Below are 17,919 nucleotides of genomic sequence, written 5' to 3' on the forward strand. Positions count from 1 at the left end.
GGGGGGGTAATTGATGTTTCGTTAACTACAGGGGGGTATTTGATGAACCTTGCAATTTCGGGGGGGGGGGGGGGGGTCTTTGACTATTTACTCGATTCTTTTGTATGGACCACATTGCACCAAGAATTTGTGTGGTCCACAACACCCAAGGACCTCTATAAATACATCCTCTCCGGTTTTCACCTTCAATACCATCAAAACAAGGGCTGATGGGCCTTTAAATTTTTTTTTGAGAGGTCTAAAACAAGGGTTTGGGCTGCCTTATGCTTGGGCCGGCCCTGGCCTTTATCCGAAGAAGATTGTTTTTTTGACCTACATAACTTCACAATAACATATGTAATTTACTAAAAAGCCTCCAGCGGTAGTTAACTACCGTTTGGCAATTCGGCAGCATTTAACTGCCATTGGTGCCAGCGGTTGTTAACTGTCGTTGATCTGTTTATAAGAACAGAACAGACATAGGAGTTTCCAAAACTCCATTGTTTGTTTTTTTGATATTCCTAGGTGCGAATTTCAGCCATTCCAAGCCAATTTCAATCACAAAATCAAGTAAGTGTTCTGAATCCTATTGCATTGGTTTTTTGTTATTGAATTGTTAGATTTTTTGGAATTTTTTTGACATGTTTAGGTTTTAGAAATTGTTTTGATTTGATGATGATTTTATATTGATTTGTTATATGTTGTTTAGAATAGAATTGTGTTAGAAAATGTTAGGAATTGTTAGAAATTGCTAGGTATTTGAAATTGTTAGAAATTAGAAATTGTATTGATTTTATGATAATTAAGTTTTAGGTTTAGGTTAAGGTTAGAATTGTTTAGGTTTAGGTTTAGGTTTAATGGATATTTCAAATAAGATTGACATATTGCTGTAGAGTTGTTAGGAAATTATGGTAGAATTTTTAGGATTAGTTTATGTTTTGATGAATTGTTGTAGAATCGTTTCGATTAGTATAGGTTTGTTATGAATTTTTGTTGTTATGAATTTGTGATAGAATTGTTACGATTAGTTATGGTATAATTTTTATGATTAGTTTAGGTTTTGATGAAATATTGTAGAATTGTTACGACATGACGTAGGTTTTGATCGCCAATTTGTTTATGTAGATATGTCTCAGAATCAGGCAAACGTTGAGTTGAACAAAAAGGAGGGTAATGACAAGAAGAAAGAAAAATCGTCTATGACATGGCACGGAATCACATGTGATGGTTTCGTAAAAAAGAAGGATTCGAAGGTGCTGGTGTACAATCAGTCTAGGTTGAGGAGGAGCGGGAGGACATGCTATTTTGGTCTTCAACCAAAAGCAGGTGCCCCAGGGACTGGCGAGGACAACCCAAATGACTTGTGTGACGAGGAAGATGCTTGAATGTAGTGGCTTGTAATGCCTAATTGTTTTGGATCTTTTTTTTATGTTTTTTTATATGTCGCGCGCATTTTGTTACATTTTCCTTGACATTATGGTGCTTTGCTTTGAATAAAAATCGTGGTTTGAATAATTTCGATTAAAGTCGCGTTTTGAATAATTTCCTATTCGAATAAAGACTAATTAAATCTAACGTGAATTCGAATAATTAAAATTGTGTAATGAATAAATAAATTTGAAAAGTGAATAAATAAGATAACTATTGTTCCATTCAAAACAACATGTATTATGCATAACCAACTATATATGTTATCACATCAAATTCCTTCATATAAGACGAGTCATCACATAAAGAATGAGGTGCATTCCGTGACACTCATCTTATATGAAGGAATTCGATATCATAACTTATATAGTTGATTCAGAAATAATACATGTTCTTAAATATGTCTTATCATTACATTACATTACATTACATTTGGGTTGCACCTTCAAACTACAACAATTGTCTTGCCCTTGAAATGGTAAATTCAAACTTGCTAAACATCAGGACTCAAGCATTCACCCGGAAGTTCTATTGTTTCATTCAAAAGATTAAATTCTTGTTAGACTTGGTTTAAATAATGGTATTCAAGTGTCAAAAGAATGAGATGCATTCTTTGACACTTCAATACCTTTATCTAAACCAGCCTAACATGAATTTAATCTTTTGGGTGGAACAATAGAACTTCCGGGTGAATGCTTGGGACCTGGCGTTTAACAAGTTTAAATTTCCATTTCAGTGTAAGACAATTGTTGTAGTTGGAAGGTGCATTCCCTACCTAATCACGATCTTCTGGCGGAATCATACTGTTGATAATATCTTCAGTTGATCTCAGCAATGTTACCCGCATATCGATCCATTGGAACATGTTGTGCTCCCAAAACATGCTCATCACGTTTTCATCGTTCATCAATTCCACCCAACTAAATGATATTCTCCCCTCGTCGAGCGTTGGACGTTTATACCGAACGTATTCCACCCTCCTTGTGTCTCCGGGTTGACTCCTTGGTTGAATTCAGTCAGTTCATCCTTGAGACCTCTTAAAGTTACACCAAGGCACCGAACCTTCAACCTCTGAGGTTATCCACCGTTGAATTGTGGATGAACGTCGATCCACCCGACCATTGTTTCAAATCTGCACAATGAGAAATTAAAAATAATCAATGAAAAACTCATTCAAACATTTCATCAAACACTTGTAGTGGAAATTTTACATAAACCCTAAAAATCCTAAATAAACCCTAAAAAATTTATAAATTTTTTTTTTTTTTTGATAAGGCCAGAGCAAATGACATAAAAAAGTGGCTCCCAACTAAGTTGGTACCCAACTTCAATCTGTCAGATGCTCATAAATATATTATTAAAAAAAAGTGAAAAAAATACATAAAAAACTGGGGAACATAAACCTGACCAGTTAATCCACAAATGGAGGTCAACCCAAAAGGGGAATATGAAAATTAAAAACGACACAAGTGGATTATAACATCCTCTTAAGTAGAGGTCTAGACCGCGGTGAATGGACCAACCGTCAACACGGAGCATATCCACGTACCATCCTCTCCCTGCAAAGCACAGCAAGATAAACACTCTTTCGAGCCCCAAAGTACATGCCAAATAAAACTCTCCTTACGGCGTGGGGAGGATACTGAAAGCTATAGCCTAGAATCGCAACCACCATCCAGAAACATCCGGATCAACACTACAGTGTGTCCCTTATCAGACCTTGAAGAACGACGACAACCTTTAGGATGACGACGACGGTAGGTTGGGAATCCGAGCTGAAGCTTGCCGCCGGAGAGGAAAACGTCTTATCTGACACATCTACTCCACAAAATGAATTGAACGAACCAATTAATCAGAGATAAGCATGAGCCTATCTTTTTTAGGAATGGTGTTTGAATCGACCGCCAACACGGACAAGATTCATGTACCAACAGCCCCTGCAACATAACACAGCAGGCATTATCAGCCCTTTCGAGCCCAACAGACCCCGCACACCAGTACTTTGTGTCCATCCAAACAGATGGAGACAGGCGTGATGCTTGCACCAGCATTCCTGTGACGTCAGCACCACTGTTGTGTGTGGCAAAGAGTCAATTTCATCACCGATAACTCCTTCACCGTCGAGCTCTTTCCATCAATTTCCATTGCCTCTCTCCATCACCTTGACGGCGACGACGGCACCACCGTGGGGATTGAAGCTTTGATTGGAATTGCGGCGGTGTAACCACCACCACCACAAAATCGCAGCAACAACACCCATTCCTTGAACACCAACAAAACCAACGACCACCACCATTAGGGAGCAGAAGTTTATGAAACAGACCCCTAAGGGTTTCATGAGCAGATCGCAGATACCAAGTAAACCGCAAACTGCGCAAACTCCTCCGAAACCGTCAGCGACATCAACGCCAGGTCAGGAAGAGGGGTGGTGCGGAGGGCCAGCGCCGCTCATCGCACCACCAGGGAGGGGCGCTACATCTCAAAGAGAGGAGATTGGGGACAGCAAGGGTTACGGCGGCGGGAGGTCAGCAAAAATTTATAAAATTCGAAAAAATATATATTTAAGCAATATAACTCCATTATAACAAGTATTCATAATATTTGTTAATAGCATTTCAGATCTACAACATAACTATACTAAAAGTAAATAAATCAAACCCTAAAAAATTTATAAAATTCAAAAATAATTTAAATTTAAGCAATATAACTCCATTATAACAAGTATTCATAATATTTGTTAATAGCATTTCAGATTTACAACATAACTATATTAAAAAAAAATCAAAATTTAAAAATTAAACTACAACTAAAATTATAAACATATAAACATATATACTAACTAAAATTTATGACAATAGCATAAGTGATAACTTACTTAAGATTGAGTGGACAGATTTTTGGATGATTTGGTAGAGTTTTTTGAGAGAGAGAGTGAAATTTTATAGAGAGAGATGGTGATGATAGAGTGACTGGATTTTGGCTTTTGACTTGAATATGTAACTCACGCAGCGCCAGTTAACTGTTGCCGGTTTGCTCAACGGTAGTTAACTACCGCTAGGGGCTTTTAGGTAATTTCCATGTGGTGTTGTGAAGTATTGAATGTCAAAACATCAATTTTCTTATCTGAAAAGATATCCTTGGACCAAGATTGTTTCTGGAAGTTTATTTGTATAAGAAAAATTACTATATGTAGGATTTATTTACCATTGTTCAGGGTAGAGATGAATGACGGCAAAATCAATTTTAGGAACTTGGTTATTAGACTATGTGAACTATTTGGGAAATGGAGAGCCTTTATATTATTCTATGAAGTGTGAGTTATGCTCCAAGGTTCACATCAAAGTGCTTTGTGTCATGTTTTATACAGGAAAATGAGTTCACATATAATTATGTACTAATCTTGTGCTTGTCTTGTGAACGTGGTGCACACTCCCTTATTGTGACTTTGTTTCTCCTTATTGGTACTCATGCTAAGCCTAAGCCTAGTAACCATTATTGTCACTTTAATAAATACAAATTTTTCCTTTCCCCATTTTTTTTTTAAAAATAAACTATGGGAAAAGCAAACAGATAAAGCCTATTTTGATGTATACATGTAGTTTTCCCAAACATCAAAATTATTTTGTAATTTCTCTTTCACAATTCTATCAAAATAGACCAATATAGGGAAAAAAAAACCCAACCAACTAAGTCATATTAATAAAAGAACAACGAAAATGGTTTATGTGAAACATCTAACTCCCGTTCAAAAAACAAAAATCTAACGTCTAACTTGTTCTTCATCGTTAGAGAATTCTATGAAACAAACCAATATAAGTTTTGATAACTAGATCAAGAGTGTTGAGTAGTATTGATTGAATCCATGAAGGCATCCAAATGATCTTCAAACTAAATTAATATCCTGGAACACATATTGAATAATTAATTGTAAGATGATAAGCATAAATATTATATATCTTTATAAATTTATACATATCTGGTATGATTTTCAAACTTTACTTTATAGATTATTTATATATAGTTGTGTTGATGGTTGGAGTAAATGCCTAGAACGATAAGGGAGGATGAAAGTTCTATGGAGAATTTACATTGACCTCCTTCAAGATTTGTTAAAATGTCACACACCCCTCTATTTACTAACCTGACACAAACCTCCCTTAATTTTCAATGTGATTAACACCTACCCTCTATAGGGTAACATTAACCAAGGCTTATTCCATTAAGTGAGGTCAGTTACATGGATCAAATTACACCATAATGTTTTATCATAAATCACATTTGGATTCAACTCATGAACCTACTCTCTATAGGGTAACACTCTCAATGCTCTGTTAGAACACAAATTGTTTGTTCCACTCACAAAAAATTATGACCTAGGCCTCCTCCATATTTGTGAAATGGCCATTGTTGATTCTTTCCTTTCCTTTCTTCTACTCACTATGCTCCTTTCGGTTCCCTTTTATTTCTCCTTATGCTTTTATGTATATTCATATCAATAGATGTTCAATTTTAATTAAATTGGTATATGTAAAAATGTTTTGGAATGCATCTTAAGCAAGTTGTTGTCGTCAAAACAAGAACATGATGGCAAAGCTATTGGTGATGCTCAAAAAATGACAACACCTGTATTAATGATCTAATCAAAAGAAAATAGATTCATCTTTGCTCAAAACTACCATCAACTCATAAAAATTACACAAACCAGCAAGAATAAAAAACTTGTCGACAAAGTGGCCATACAAAACTAAGAACTTCGAGGAAAAACGTAGAGGTGTGTTTTTCCCATTAACGGTGCTAACATTGTTAATTTAAGGGAGGCAAGTCTTTTTTCAAAATTAAAAGGGGTGTTTGTGTTGTTTAATGTAACTTTAAGGGGGTCAATGCAATTTCCCCAAGTTCTATCACCGCTCCATAACATCGTACCAAGAGATACTAACATACCACTTGTTAGAAAAACAAAATGAACATACTCACTTGTTTCATTAAAAAAAGAGAGTATAAACTCACTATTGAAAAAAGAAAGTATACTTCATACCCATACTAGTACCGAGGGTTTCTTTGACCCCTTGAGTAAACTTCTTTCTACTACTTTCTCTGAATCGGGTGTGAAAATCCTTACCTTCTCTAACTTCCTTTAGTGATTTATAATATACAGCGCAAAGTCCAACTTAGTTTTTATGTTTTGAATTCCTTTAAATTCAAATGCAATGAGACTGGTTGAAAGACATGTCGGAGTTCCACCCAACTCGAGTTTCCAACCTCCTTTCTTTGAGATTTTTTTTCAATTTCTTTCTACATGTAAACAATACCAAAAATTATCGTTAAAATCTTCCAAACTCCCTATATCTTTTACTTGGTCTTTGCATTTCTTGTGCTAGATTTTGAGCTTATTAATATATTTTACCTTTTTAAAAATTTGTGCAAATATAGTTAAATTTGTGCAAATATAGTTAAAAAAAACATCATACATACCTAAATGGCAAGATCCTTAAGTTTTGGAGCATTATGTAGAAAGCAAACAAGCATACTCCAACTGCAATTCTCGGATATTTCAACCGATAAAGATAATAAATTGTGAAAAGTGAGAAGATGTACTTTTTCAAGTTTGTCCTCCATGATGAGAAACTGCACAACAAGATTAAAAAAAATGAAAAGAGATCTGCATATGAGTAGAAAAATATGGAACTTATCATTAAAAAAGAAAAAAAAATTATGAAACTTACATCAAAAGTTTTAGAACCGAGAGTCAACGATTTGACATTAGAAATTCCTTTCATGAGTGTATACAAACTGTAAAAATCCGAAAGCTATTAAATGAAAAGAGTTAGCACCATCAAGACTGTACAATTTGACAACCTCATAATATTATGAGAGAAGATGAATACTTAGTAACAAAAAGAACTTCAAGTGCTGGGGCATTAATTTGCATTGGACCAATGGGAGATGCAACTATAGGCATAAATAAACAAAGGGTTAATCTCTTTAATAAGAGAAAAGAGATATTGATGGGTTGTTGAAAGCTCTTTTCTAAAAGTAATTCCTCCATATGTGGACAAAGGGTCATACTTGATACGATCGTTAAACATTGAGATTAGAGGGTGTGTTTGGGTTTGGAAGGGAAGTTGCGAAGAGAGAAATATTTTAGAGGGAGTAAGAGAAGAGAGAAATAAGCGAGAAATAGAGAAGATAAGGGGAGAGAGAGAGAGAGAGAGAGAGAGAGAGAGAGAGAGAGAGAGAGAGAGAGAGAGAGGGAGAAATACAATTATTTTTGAAATGTCAAAATTATGCATTGTTCATATCAACTGAGCTAAACTCTAGAGAACTCTTATATAATTGTGTACTATTATAATTAGAGAGCTAAGAGAAATAGTATACTTAATTTAACTTAACTGGCCTAAATTAATTTAATTGACTAGTTAAATATAATATATTTTTATTTTTTGTTCAAGAGTTAAAGATAATTTAAATAAGATAATTATTTTTTATGTTAACATAATAAAACTCGAATTTTTTTTCCGACCCTGTTTCCCAAAAAAATTCCAAAGTTGACCCCCTATGAGAAAAATATACAGAAATGATCCACTTTCAATTTTTGGTGGTTTTTTTTTTGTCGTTTTCTGCAGGAATGAGCCGTCAACCTGACGCATGTCACGTCGTGACAGGCTGCTGCAGGTTTTGTCCCTTTTTTTTATTTTTTTTTTCGGTATCGCCATTTCAAATGGCGGGAATGAATTTTTTTTTCGTTTTTTTTATTTTTTGGGCATTATTTGTTTATTAAAAACACAAAATAATAATAATAATTTTCTTTTTGCAAGAAATAATAATAATAAATAAAAACATAAATAATAATAATAATAAATAAAAACATATTAATTTATTTGAACACATAATACATAACGTTATTAACTATCAGTTATTTATACTTGGACAATTTCTCCTAATATGACCGGTAGGGGTGGACAGCGGTCGGGTATGGGTGGGTTCGGGCTCAGAAAGCTCAATCCGAAACAATCCACGGTTGAGAAATCAAGGCCCAATTTCACCCAAATGAAGCAACGGTTATGGCGGGTCTCGGTTAATCGGTTTCAGCGGATGTTATGGGTGGGTTATGTCGGATGAGGCCAACATCGTGCCAGTTGCGGTTTCATACGAATTTTATCCCCTGTAAATCTAAGTTACCAATGAAATACAAACAAATTAGGCCTATTTTCTTGCCAAATCATACAAGAGTTTAGTTGGCTTAGAAAAGCCTAATTACATCATTTGATCATTCATGATTCAGCCCTGTAATAGTAAATAAACATGAATTTAGTTGGCTGAAAGAAGCCCAACTACATCATTCATGATCATTCATCATCCATGTGATATGTATCATAATATTACAGACTTAAAATAAATAAAAGTACACTTATGCATTGCTTTAAGTTGTTTAGAGTTGATAAGAATCTACTTCAAATAAATATTACAAATCAAACTTGGAAATGTTCAAGTCCAGTCCAGAACAAGCTCATTATCAACAGTTCACAAACCGTGAAGCACCACCATAGCACAGTCGATCACCATCCATGCATCATTAGATATCATCATCACAACACAACATCAAAATGATCTACATATGTTAAAAAAACAAAATCAGATGTGTGCATTTTTTAGAATTTGACTCTATTAAAAAATGGATTAAAATCCCTCACCATCATAAGTTGTAAATCCCTCCAAATGCTTCCAACTTCCTGCCTTTCACTTCCATCACCTTGACTTTTACTTATCCTTCAACTGTATACATGAATATTTCATTTAGATTAATATTAATCAAACCTAGCTGCTGAAATCTTTTATAATTTACAAATATTTGTGTATAATAAAATTTACCCAATAACTATCCACAATATAGCTTGCTTCATTCACCAACTTCACCTCCATCATAAGTTGGATTAAAATCCATCACCATCCTCCAGATGCTTCCAAAAAGAGTTGTTGTGTATACCGGACAAATTCCACAAAAAGAAGTAGATTCTCCAAAAAATGCACTAAGCAAAGTCATTAATCATTATGATTAATGACACCAAAAAAGGGGTTAAGAACCTGTAAATATAAACAATAACTAAATTAATAAAATAAACATTGGCATAAATTAATAAAATAAACAATAACATAAACACAATCAATGGCAAAATACTATAATCACTAACACTAGTTTCTTCAATCACAGCTCATTGGCTGTGATTGAGATGATGATGCATCTCCTGGTACAACAGCAGCTGCTCTAACACCACATGATGTTGATCCATTAGCTGATGATCCATCAAATTCTATATACAAGGATCAAGCAATATGATTAAACAATGTAATTTAAACAAGAATAAACTCCACACATTGAAAAGTTAAAATAAACATATTAAATACCTGATACAACAGTGGCAGATAACTCAAATTCCTCATTTATGTTGAGGTCTTTGAATTGACTCAGAGTGGGTTTCAACCAATTTTGTGCACGGATCAATGCCTCAGCCATTTGTGGGTTCAATGAGCTTCTATATGTATCTATAACTCTTCCTCCAGTACTGAAGGCACTTTCAGAAGCCACAGTTGAAACTGGTGTAGCTAAAACATCCCTCACCATGGATGACAAAACAGGATAACGACAAGAGTTTTGTTTCCACCAAACAAGGATGTCAAAGTTGACATCCTCTGCACGCTCCTCGTCTAGGTACCTTTCAAGCTCATTTTTTTTAACTATTGATTCCTTCAGTTTAAGATGCTCCTTAAAAGCTTCAGCCCTTGCCAAATGAGATGGGACTTCAGCTGGAATCACATTCTCACTAACAGAACTAGACTCAGATGGACTTGCAGATGGATGCCCAGAATTATGTTGCTGGTCATGGGCATCCTTGTACCAATTGAATAGTTTGAACAGCTGAGTATGGATCACAGCAATCAGATCAGTAAAAAATGTAGGTTGGTCACCATACATGTCATTGAAGCACCACTCCACATAGCTAAACTTGTATCGAGGGTCAAGAATCACACCAAAGTAAATAAGCTTGATGATGTTTTCAATTTTACCCCAATACTTGTTGTATTTTTGCTTCATTTCAGACCCCATTGAGGCTAAAACTGTGTTCAAGTTCATGGCTGCTCTTTTCAACTCACAATGAACAGAAGCTAGTTGGTGGAATGCCTTGTGCAAAGACACTTGCTGAGACGAGGAAAACTCTTTGGTAGCATCATAGAAAATTCTTAGAAACCTAACAAAACACCTAACATTCTCCCAGTCAGTAATACTAGGAGGACCAGCTTCCCCAAAAAACTCCAAATACCCAGAATCTTCACCCTCCAACTTCTCAAAGGCTGGTTGGAATTTCTCAGCACCATCTAGCATTATATATGCCGTGTTCCACCTTGTTTGGACATCAAGACACAACATCTTCTTACACTTAATTCTAGCAAACTCAATACACTCTTTGAATTTTGCAGCTCTTTGGGGAGAGGATCTCACAAACCTAACAGCATTTCTAACTGAAGAAATAGAAAGCTCATTTTGTTTTAAACCATCACCCACCACAAGGTTTAGGATGTGAGCACAACAACGAAGATGAAAGAAAGATCCATCACCCATTAAACCACCCATGTTATTAATTCTTTTCTTCAAGTAAGCAACAGCTACATCATTAGAAGATGCATTGTCCACTGTTATTGTAGACACATTCCTTATCCCCCACTCTTTCAAGATCTCTTCCACTTTCCTACCTATTGTGTCACCCTTGTGATTGAGGACATCGCAAAAACTCAGGATTCTTTTTTCATAGTTCCAGTCATTGTTAATGAAATGGGCAGTGAGGGTCATATAGCTAAAATTTTGACCAGATGTCCAACAATCAGTGGTTAAAGCTACCCTAACACAGTCTGATTTGAAATACGATTTTAATTGAAGTTTTTCATCAAGATAGAGCTGGAAACAGTCCCTAGCTATAGTCCTCCTAGATGGAATGGTTAAGAGAGGTTGCAACTGTCTACATAAGAGCTTAAAACCTTCCCCTTCAACTACCCTAAAAGCATGTTCATCCAGCATTACAAATAGAGCTATAGCCTTCCTACAAGCTTCAGGATTAAATCTTTGGCTAGCAGCAACTAAAGCACCACCCTCCCCATTAGAAAACATAAGAGCAGTTTGTGTAGGATCATTTTGTGGATTTTTAAAGCATACTTTTGAGTGGGCAAGCAAGTTAGAAGTACCATGAGTTTTTGGATCACATAAATACCTTTTATGATAGTGTTTGCATGCAGCAGTAGGTTCTGGTTCATTAGGCAACTTAATGAAGTGGTCCCAGGCAGGAGAGGATCTCCTAGGACCACCAGCATTAGGCTTCCTCCTTTTCGCAAGACAAGGGAGAGGGGGAAGCCCGACAACAGGAACTTGAGCAGCAACTGCTACTTGTTCAGTAGGCTCAGCAACATTAGCACTTCCAGATGTTAAGGTATAAGACAGATTTTGGCTTATACTCTCCATTACTGAAAACATGAAGAAGAAAAGAAACTGTTAGTAAAGCTAGTTTCTCTAAACAAAATACGAATCCAGAAATGATATAATAATGAAAACACTTATACCTCTTGGAATGTAACTTGTTTCTCTTCTTCATATAACATTAAAAACAATGAACAAAAAAAAACAGTTAAAAATCTATTAGGAATAGAGTAAAAACAAACCCGAAAATAAATAATGATCACAACCATATAGCCATATACCTTATGTTCTTTAAGTTGAGCTTCGAAGTCTTCTTCAGATAAGAGAAAATGAACATACAAAATTTAAAAGAAAACTTGGTTAAATAATCTATGATGGAAAAACTCAAACCTTAGCCAACAAAAAGTGAATACAGTACCTTTGTGGAAATCGATCTACTGGTACCACCAGTAAGCTACAACTCCAAACTTAAACACCACCAGTAAGCCAATAACCTTCAAAAAGAAAAAGGACAATTGTTAGTAAAGTTTGTTTAGATGGATTAGTAAACTTCGATTTCTTCTATGATGAAAAAACACAAACCCATCCGCAAAAGATGAACAACACATACCTTTGTGAAAATCGATCTACTAGAACCAAACAACTGTCAAACACATCCGCAAAAGATGAACTTAATTAGATGGATAGCAGAAAAATCAAGAGATTAAGTGAAGAAAACGAAAACTAAAACGAAAACGAAAATGAACACTTACACAACTTTGAGACAGACATCTTCTTTGGGTTTCAAAATGAAATCGATGGAGAGAGAGAGGAAGTGGTGGTCAATACGTTTACAGCGGCGGCGCAGGGAAACTAGGGTTTCCTTCAACTTCCAGAACTCGTTCTCTCTCTTTCTCTCAACGAATGGAATGGATAAGTATGAATGAGTGTGTGTTTTGATATAACCATAGTTTGTTGTCAATGGATCTAAAGAATTGGGCTTAAATTTGATCCAAGCAAAAAGTCCAGTAACTTAACAAGAATAGGGCCTTAGGGGTAAAAAAATATTGATTGAATATTAGTTGGGCTCGGTCGGATTTGGATTCCGATGGGCCTGAAAATTCAATCCGAGCCCGCCCATCTAAACCCATCTGAAACCATTCCTTCAATCCGCCCAACCCGGAAACCGACCCGCAACCCACCCAAACTTTCAATTTTCCAACGGATTTGTCGGGTTCGGGTCGGGTCGACTATTGTTGTCCACCCCTAATGACCGGTATGCCGACACAACCCACACTGTCTCGGTGTCGGAGTCTTCTCTACCACCTCCTCGTCCATTTCAGTCCTTATGCGGGTACTATTGGGTCGACCTTTCTTTAGTCTTCGCATGTTTGGATTATGGCAAAGCACGGGACCGTCGTATGGGGGCCAATAACTCTTATCCTGGACTACTTTGAAAGCTGTGTTGTAGATGGAGTAAACACTCTCATTTTTGAACACAGCTGGAATAAGGGTTGTGTAGTCATAGCGAAATGAAGAACACGCGGCTATGACATGGGAACAAGGCAAATGTAAAGCTTGAAATTTCCCACAATCACACCACCCCGCTTGTAGGTCCACCTAGAAAGTGTTGATTAATTTTTCATTGTATTTATTTATTTGTAGAACGAAGACCAACATTACCTTCGAGTTCGCTGTCATTGTAAGATTTCCCCGGCGCCCCCAACCATTGAAGATAGCTTAAGGTCAGCCGGATTGTGGGACTTTACTAAGTTAAACAAATACAACGTTGATAATCGTTTAATTGTCGCGTTGTGTGAAAGACGTTTATATTGTTATTTTATTTCCAACTAGTTTGACTATTAGCTTGAATAAACTACATATATGTCCTCGCGAGTTTAATTGAGTTGGTAGGGACAATGCATAATATATGCAAGGTCCGAGGTTCAAACCCCGACCACCACCAAAAAAGAATAAACTACATATATGCATGTTGGTTTATTTATAAATTATCTATACCATATATAAAGAAAACAACATCTTTCAACACTTTTGGGTTGGTTTTTTTTCTTCCAAAAATACCCTCGATTTTCAATACAAACAACACATGTAATAAATAGATAAGAATAAATTTAAATATTAAAACAAATATATATATATATATATATATGTTTGTTTTTTTCCTTTATCATTTAAAAAGTGTAACAAACTAGATGAGTATATTTATACTTACTTTTTCATTATCCCAATTATACCCTTAAACAATTTTTTCTATAATAAAGATTGTTGTTGATGTCATGTAAAAAAAAAGAAATTATTTTATATTTTTTGTTATATTGTTGGTGTTATTGTAATAAATAATCATGGTTAGTTTGGTTTGTTATAACTTGAAAGCAACAAACATTAATATTTTTAGTTTTAATCAAAATTTCATAAAAAAACACCACTCATAATTTTCAAACGTTAGCGCAATAAAAAAGTAAGTGGAAAGACGGACATGTGAGTGCCCGTCTTTTTGCTAAAGAATAAATGTTACATTTCTCATAATTTCTATATATCTCTCTCCCACGTCTGTCTCTCCGCTCAGATAATTGTTCAGGAAAACTAGATCTAAGTTGCAAGGAAGATAAACAACATAAATAAATTGCATTCAATATTCTTCTTATTCAATCATTGGCATACAGTGATCTTTATATAGCTAGGTTAAGCTGATGCCACCAATTGGCTTGTGCATTTTCTACAAATGTTGAATGATAAAAAAAAAATACAAACACTTAATTACTAACTGCGCCCCCTAGTAGCGGTAAAAACTCTTTAACCATCCTGGTGTTTTACTTTCTCTCTTAGTTTTACCACACTTATAGTCTTGCTTGCTATCATAAAGTGGGATTATGTGTTTGATCTTGTAAGGAAAATATGAATTTTTAGGGTTTATGTATTGTGATTTTTTTTTTTTTGAAAGAAAGGGTTTATGTATTGTGATTAGTTGCCCCTTTTCATGTCATGCTTGCTAAACATGTAAATACTTGCCAAATGAATGTTTTACAAGTATTCTATGATCATTAAAGTTCAAATATGCTTTGGGTCACTTGGTTTTGAGGTTTTTGAGCCAAAAATGTCATTTTTGCAAGTTCTGGACTGTCACCACTCGCCGGGGCGAGCTAGACCACAGAACACATGGTCTGCTCGCCACCAACTCGCCATGGCGAGCTGACAGCAGTAAAACTTGCTGTTGGCTCGTTTCAGGTGGGTTTTGGCAGTTTCGTGCGAGGTTTTTTTTCCTGTGACGTTTTTATAAAAGTAAACCCCTCAAACCAAGGTCCTCTTTGATAATCTTTTAAAGGGTTTTCATGAGAATGAAGCAAGTATTTAACATGATTAGTAAAGCATGGCATACGAGAGAATGTTATGATAAAAGTCAGGTAGCAAACTAATCTCTAAGGAAGGGAGGTTCATATACCAATTTAAAATTGAACATCTATTAATTTGAAATACATAAAAAGATAAGGAGAAATAAAAGGGAACCGAAAGGAACATAGTGAGTTGAACAAAGGAAAGGAAAGAATCAACAATGTCCATTTCACAAATATGAACATGTCACACTGGTGTAAAATGAGAGTTATATAGACTACTGAGAGAGCATAATTTTGTTGTCACATTCCTCTTTTATGGCATTCTAAAACAAACATATTTATACTAATTTTACTACGTCTTTTCAGGTTCTAATTAACAGTGGAGCTCTCCGTTGTTTTAAAGCTCTTCTTACACAAAGTGAGAAAATCATCCTTGAAGAATACCTGGTTTTTGTTTGTAGCCTTTAGTCACCAGCCTCGCTTTATAGCGATCAATCTCACCACTGGGTTTGTACTTTGTCTTGTACACCCACTTCACTCCTATTGTTGAAATTTTTCACGAGCTCTGCTTCACCCATGTGGCTTGATTCAGCAACGTTGTTGAGGTTCACCTGGCTTTTCAAGGCTTCCTCCTTCACTTTTTCAGTCTTCTCTAATATTCGGTTGACGTGGCTTTCAATACTTCCCTGCAACTCTGCTACCGACAAGGTATCGGTATCGTGGGACTCTAATATTGTAGTCACCACATGATGAAACTTCATCGGCATGGTGCGTAGAATTTTCTCCACCACCTTGCTATCCGGAATATCTTCTCCATACACCCTCATCTTGTTGACAAGATTTATAACACGTGTAAAATATTGTTCCACTATTTCAGAACCGGACATTTCGTACCTTTCATATTCTCTACGCAGAGACTGCAGCTTCGATTTCTGAGCTTTCTCCACTCCTTTATGCGACAGTTTCAATATGTCCCACGCCATCGATGGCCAAAGCAGACGTTCGACGAGTCCTGATCGACACAGGGGCCTCGTGCGACATCATGTACACCAGCCTCTTCAAAACTCTCCAACTGACGGAGAAAAACCTTTCTCCCTATGTTGGAAATGAACTCTACGGCTTCAACGGCTCGTCTACTCAGCCATGGGGGTACGTAGAACTACTGGTCACCTTCGGCGAAAAGGAGGCCAAGAAAACAATAAAGATCCCATTCTTGGTAATCGACTGCCCTTCTCTCTACAATTGCATTATAGGGAGAACCGGGCTTGCCCAACTAGGGGATGCATGTTCAACCGCTCATCTGAAGTTGAAGTACATAACTTAATAACTTAATTCCTTCTAAACGTTTATTCATCGCTCTTTGCATATAACTTAATTAAAAGAAAATTAGGGAGCTAATTTATAATATGTATAAAAAATTGTAATATAAAATATATTTCTAAACCATGTCTTTAATATAAGAAACAAATCATAGCAAATCTTAAAAAGGACTATAAACAAAAATATATACATTTTTTTATAAGGCAACAACAAATGACATCAAAAAGAGTGGTTCCCAATTAAGTTGGTACCCAACTCTAATCTTTTGCCAAATGCTCATATATTATTTAAAAAAAAAGGGGAAAAAAATACATAAAAAAAAGCTCAAGAACAGGTAAGTTCTACCATTTTAATTTCCTTTATCATGATTTTTTTCGCCATTATCATTCTTGCGGGGTGATCAGTATAAACAAATACATTAAAAAGAAGGGCATGTAGTTGTATATACTGTTTTGTTTGTGTCCCTTGGAGTGTAGAAAATATTTGATACTTGAGTTGGGATTATGGTTTATTAATAATTTGGTCTGTAATTTTTCTTGCGACAATGAGCTGAAAACATTGTGTAACTGGGCTAACAGTAAGACTGAACATGAAGATTGGCCAGTTGAACAACTTGTTTCTTCGATAGACATTATTGAGGCGACACAATTATTTTTGGGGAAAGCTTCGAAGGTTTTAGTGTCGTTGTATCAAAAATTAGAAGCAGCTCATAGTGAAACAGTGGAGAAGGAGCAACGAATTATTGAAGAAATCCAATTATCCACACCGATGATGCAACATTACGAAGCTTTACTTGCGAACTACAAAATTTATTTACATAGGATAGAAGAAGAGTTAAGAAAGGAGCGAGACATCAACACAGTAAGTTTAGTTAATATTACGTTAATCGATAGTTAACTTTTCGAGCCAAAGTAATTGCTTATTATGGTTTTTTATTTTCTTAAATGATTACAGGATAAAGTGATAAAGAAGTTGTATAATCAAGACAAAGTGCTTCATGGAAAGAAAAAAACTTCACAACGTAAAAAAACAATGGAGCAATTCAAGGAGGCTCGGGAGAAGAATTTACACAAAGCCCATGACACTGATCATGTAGAGACTTCTAGAATAGAGAAAAACTTAGAGGAAGTTGTATATGATCATCAGAGATTTATTAAGGAGTCACAGGCTGCACAAGCCAAGTTCGCAGCGAAACGTAAAGAAACATTGGAAAGAATCAGAAAGGTGGATGAAACAGTTCAATCTTTAAAATTAATGGATAATATGGTTGAAGAGAGAAAAGTGGAAGAAGTAGAAGAAGGGCGATGGGAAAAGCTAACGACGGAGGCCACTAGAAAGAGATTGGCCAATGAAAAAAAGTGTTACCTAGAAAGCATTATGGATATGATTTATAAAATG

General features: G+C 35.6%; 2 protein-coding genes across 2 annotated transcripts; both read right to left on the minus strand.

The window, feature by feature from the left end:
• Positions 1-8,627: 8,627 nt before the first annotated feature.
• On the minus strand, positions 8,628-13,088 carry LOC146907572 (zinc finger BED domain-containing protein RICESLEEPER 2-like). The gene is made up of 8 exons (XM_085727896.1): positions 12,622-13,088; positions 12,480-12,512; positions 12,151-12,363; positions 12,013-12,038; positions 9,811-11,916; positions 9,277-9,716; positions 9,099-9,180; positions 8,628-9,016 (listed from the first exon to the last, which is right to left on the minus strand). The coding sequence occupies exons 3-6, from the start codon at positions 12,204-12,206 to the stop codon at positions 9,607-9,609; spliced, it is 2,298 nt and encodes a 765-aa protein (XP_085584022.1). The 5' UTR covers positions 12,207-12,363; positions 12,480-12,512; positions 12,622-13,088; the 3' UTR covers positions 8,628-9,016; positions 9,099-9,180; positions 9,277-9,606.
• Positions 13,089-15,698: 2,610 nt separating this feature from the next.
• On the minus strand, positions 15,699-16,184 carry LOC146907573 (uncharacterized). Its single transcript, XM_085729125.1, has one exon. The coding sequence runs from the start codon at positions 16,182-16,184 to the stop codon at positions 15,699-15,701; it is 486 nt and encodes a 161-aa protein (XP_085585251.1).
• Positions 16,185-17,919: the final 1,735 nt, after the last annotated feature.

The sequence above is a fragment of the Medicago sativa genome, chromosome 7, assembly GCF_051527215.1.
Source record: "Medicago sativa cultivar Bolivia chromosome 7, Bolivia_mono, whole genome shotgun sequence".
NCBI classification, from domain to species: Eukaryota; Viridiplantae; Streptophyta; class Magnoliopsida; order Fabales; family Fabaceae; genus Medicago; species Medicago sativa.